At 32.9% G+C, this 4,964-nt stretch overlaps 1 protein-coding gene across 1 annotated transcript; it reads left to right on the forward strand.

The window, feature by feature from the left end:
• The first annotated feature begins 765 nt into the window (after positions 1–765).
• LOC111697099 (uncharacterized) lies at positions 766–2,664 on the forward strand. The gene is made up of 3 exons (XM_023466992.1): positions 766–845; positions 1,493–1,684; positions 2,440–2,664. Exons 1-3 carry the CDS (start codon positions 766–768, stop codon positions 2,612–2,614), a joined length of 447 nt encoding a protein of 148 aa, XP_023322760.1. The 3' UTR covers positions 2,615–2,664.
• The last annotated feature ends 2,300 nt before the right edge of the window (positions 2,665–4,964 follow it).

The following is a 4,964-nucleotide window of genomic DNA, read 5'->3' on the forward strand; positions in this document are numbered from 1 at the left end:
ATCTAACAGAATTAATAGTTTGAAATATCTAAGGTCTACGACATTGGGTTGCCAAGATATAAGGATAAGAATATTTGAGTTTGTGGCAAAAACTCAGTTCCTTTCTGATAGGAAAAAGAACCCTAGTTTTGCCACAAACTTAAATGTTCTTATTACTATATCTTTGCAACAGCGCTTAGGATCCATTTGATTTTGATGCGGATCCGGATCCGGATCCGGATTTATTTAAGATTTACTGAATTTTTTTAACAAAAAATAATATTCGAATTTTTTGTTTTACTTTTTTTGCTTATTTTTATCCTGCATCTTGATGAACCATTCAAAAATAAGTAAATTTTTATAATCTCTCTTTTTTCAAAAAAAAACAGATTTGAGTTTAGGAGTAAAACTGGTTTTTTTTTGCAGTTTTTGGTTGATATTTTACCCCTTGGATCCGAATCCGTGGATCCGCATATTTTTGCGGATCCTGATCCGGATCCAGAAAGCCAAAATCTTGCGGATCCAACGGATCCGGATCCTAAGCACTGCTTTGCAACCTGATGGTGTAAACCTTTGGCTTTTCCAACTTAGACTTTTAAATTTTACATAATTCATATTTTGAAATACCAAAGGTCTACGACATCGAGTTGCAAAGATATAGATGTTTTATCAGATTAAGGTTTCAAGGCCGGGGGCCGTTGTAAGTTGGATTTCATCATCTTTGAATGCAGGGTCACATAAAATTACGCTGGCAGTCCCTTATTATGTTTGTAACCTGCTGGTTTAATGATAGAGTGGCGACGAAGTGATGTTCAGTTGACCGGCTGGCAGAGCAGTGACGGCCTTATTACACCTGTTTCATTCAGGTGGGACTCATATAGCAATCTAATGTGTATTTGATGATGTCATTAATCTTGTAGCTGGAGAATCAACTAATTCAGTAAAATTAGTCTTGCACAGTGCATAATTGAAATGAAGTTTAACAGTTGTCTTCCTATTCTATAGTTTTATTGCCCAATTAACTGTATCTTAGTAAAGAATAACAAAATAAAATAGAAATACTATTGGAAGAATCATATTTTACTACTGTAATTTTTTTGTACATGATTTCCTGCAACTGTAAACTTGGTTTTTCTTTGCCAATTCAATAAATAATAAATACTCTATTTGAGGCAAAAAACTTAATTTAAACTTGGGACCGTCATATTTTAAAAATTTGTAGTCGTCTTAGCAGTCTCATCCTTTGGGGTTACCCTGTATTAATTAAAGTTAAGTTTAATAAATTAAAAATTAAAATTTCTTACTAAGAGGAATTGGCTTGATCAATATTGTTACCATGTTTTTGATCAAACTAAAACGTATTTTTAGACCAAAAACTAAAATAAAGATTATTAAGATATTAAGTTCGACCATACATGTTCGAAAAACTTTTTATTATTAAGTATTAGCTTGAAACTTTTTTTTATATTTTTTCAATTGTTATGAATATTTGACAAATCTGAATAATATTTAGTGGGCGGTCCCCCTTGCACACTCCTGCTTCTTTAAAAGCATTCTCACCTCTCCACACTGCCTCCTCACCCCTCTGCACGCCACAGCGCACCCCGAGCACGCTTCAATCCCCACTGTGCACCCCAAGCACACAAAGAACAGCGAGAATTCGAAAAACCAGTTTCAGGGGATCCGACTCTATGTTTACGTTCAGGTAAAACAATGTCAACAGTTCAATCTGAAAAAAAATTAGCCGGCGATAAAAAGCGAAACCTCTTTATTAATAAGGATCTAATTCAATTAATGGATTGATGGATGTCATCTAGCTATGCTGAATGGAATTTGATATAAGAATGATGTGTTTATGATATCAAGGTTTAAAGTTTTAAACTGGATGGTATTGGATACATGGAATGGATTATTGAATTCATGGATGTTTGATGAGATTGGATTGATGAATATATTGATGATGTTCAGGATAAGAATGAACTTGATGGAATGGATTGATGTATTGATTGAATATATCCAGGTTAAGAATGGATTGGATGGAATGTATAGATGGATAGATTGGTGATATCCAGGTTAAGAATGGATTGACATGGATGGATTAATGGATAGATTGATGATATCCAGGTTAAGAAGGGATTGGATGAAATGTACGATGAATATATTGATAGATATATGATATCCAGGCTAAGAACGGATTGGATAGAATGGATTGAACGGAATGGATTGATAATATCCAGAATAAGAATGAATTGAATAAGATGGATTGATGAATAGATTGATGATATCCAGGTTAAAAATGTTGGATGAGATTGGATGGAACGGATCATTAGTATTGTATCTGCAGTAATGCGCCCCCACATTAAATATACCACACGTTAAATATATTTTCCTTTTCTAAAAATGAAATTATATTTTCTAACAAATTATATTCTTGACGTAAACTGGTCTCTCTCTCTCTAGGTTAAATTCTCCAAGGCGAGTACTAACTCCAGTACCTGGAGGAGCTCCTGGAGCTACTGGAACTATGACGGATACAGCTCCAAGATCTAGCTCTAGGGCGAGTACAAGAAGGTTCCATTCTATACCACGGAGTTCTACCACGGACGGATTAAGTTCTAATAATCTTGAAAGGTGATTATTTTCAATTTGAGAAACGATGGACATTTTTGGGACATGCATAGAAAGACTTTGGTTGAATTTGAGAAACGTTGGGTGAGTTTAGGATACATGTACTCAGCAATGTTTTTTTCTATATTTGTCTATGCTCAGCAATGTTTTTTTTCTATATTTGTCAATGCTCAGCAATGTTTTTTTCTATATTTGTCAATGCTCAGCAATGTGTTTTTTTTACTTGTCTCTGAGTGTTAGGCCATTTTTTTTCTATTTGTCTATGATCAGCCATGATTTTTTAGTTGTCTATTCTCGGCCATGTTTTTTTTATGATCCGTCTTGCTTTTTCTATTTGTCTTTGCTCGGCATGTTTTTTTCTTTTTTTCTCTATTCGGCCATGATGATTTTTTATTTGTCTCTTCCCTTTTCCATTTGTCCCTGTGACCTAGTCTTTTTCTCTGTAAATTTGTATATTTCTTTAACAAAGCATCCGTCTGTGTCCTTGTCTATCTCATTATTTTGGGGGTTTTCAATATACCCGTAGATAAATTTTCCTGATTTGCTATTTTTTTATATTACATTATTTACATTAAATGAAAAGAGGATTTAAAAGTTAAAAACAGTTCAGGAAACAATATTGATTTTTAAAAAAGTGTTTGAAAATTTTGTAGAAACGTATACAATTTTATAAATTTTTCTTTTGATTCGATCTTTGTAAACAAAAACATCTGTTGTTGCCAGGGTTCATCCTTTTCAAGAAAATCCTAAAGTAAAACGGTAACACTCAAAATTTGTATTTTTCTTTCACTTAGAGAGATAAATAATAAGAGGAAGGGAAGGGCCTCATGTTCTACTTTACGCAATATAAATATATAAAATTATATACACATATATATATACATATAATTATATATATTTACTTTAGATGTTTATTGTTTACTTAAAACTTCAATAACATAATTAAAAGTTTACTCTTTGTGATATTATTAAGAAGATTTGGTTTAGTTTCAACTCAGGTTCAGGCTTAGTTTACAGGTTTAGGTTTAGTTTACAGGTTTAGGTTTAGTTTACAGGTTCAGGTTTAGTTTACAGGTTCAGGTTTAGTTTACAGATTTAGGTTTCATTTACAGGTTTAGGATTAACTTATAGGTTCAGGTTTAGTTTACAGGTTAATCTTCAGTTTACAGGTTTAGGTTTAGTTTACAGGTTTAGAATTAGTTTACAGGTTCAGGTTTTGTTTGCAGATTTAGGTTTCCTTTGCAGGTTCAGGATTAGATTACAGGTTTAGGTTAGGTTACAGGTTCAGGTTCAGTTTACCGGTTCAGATTTAGTTTACAGGTTTAGAATTAGTTTACAGGTTCAGGTTCAGTTTACAGGCTTAGGTTTGGTTTACAGATTTAGGTTTAGTTTACAGGTTCAGGATTAGTTTACAATTTCAGGTATAGTTTACAGGTTCAGGATTAGTTTACAGTTTCAGGCTTAGTTTACAGGTTCAGGTTTAGTTTACAGGTTTAGGTTTAGTTTACAGGTTTAGGTTTAGTTTACAGGTTTAGGATTAGTTTGCAGGTTCAGGTTTATTTTACAAGTTTAGAATTAGTTTACATGTTCAAGTTTAGTATACAGGTTCAGGCTCAGTTTACAGGTTTAGGTTTAGTTTACAGATTAAAGTTTAGTTTAAAGGTTTAGGTTTAGCTTACAAGTTTAGGTTTAGTTTACAAGTTTAGGTTTAGTTTACAGGTTTAGATTTAGTATAAAAATTTGGGTAAGTTTACAGGTTCAGGATTAGTTTAAAGATTAAGGTTAGTTTACAGGTTAAAGTTTAGTTTACAGGTTTAGGTTTAGTTTACAGGTTTAGGAGTAGTTTACAGGTTCAGGTTTAGTTTATTGGTTTAGATTTATTTTGCAGGTTTATATGTTTATGTTTAGTTTACAGGTTTAGGATTAGTTTAGCGGTTTAGGTTCAGTTTACAGGTTTAGGATTAGTTTAGCGGTTTAGGTTTAGTTTACAGGTTTATGTTAATAGTTACTTTTTCTATAGGTTTAGTTTGCAGGCTTAGAATTTGAGCTTACAGGTTTAGTATGGTTTCTTCAGGTTTAAGTTCAAGAGATACGTAATTAATTTTCAGGTCTAGTGATGGTTTCACAGAATCGGGTTCAATTTAGCTTTTCTTCAAGACTCAATATCATTACTCTTTGTTAAAGAAAGATACCACTGACAACGTTTTCCGAGATATCTTTTTGAACAGAGATAAATTACAGGCGGGAAAAAACCGGTTTTAGATTCAATACAGAGGGAAAATGTCCAAACCGTGCTTATGTTCCAAACCTGTCCCTCAGTGTCAGGTCTGGGCCAAAGCACGGTTTAGAAGTTTCTT

Source organism: Eurytemora carolleeae, unplaced genomic scaffold (genome assembly GCF_000591075.1).
Source record: "Eurytemora carolleeae unplaced genomic scaffold, Eaff_2.0 scaffold208, whole genome shotgun sequence".
In the NCBI taxonomy this organism is placed as follows: domain Eukaryota; kingdom Metazoa; phylum Arthropoda; class Copepoda; order Calanoida; family Temoridae; genus Eurytemora; species Eurytemora carolleeae.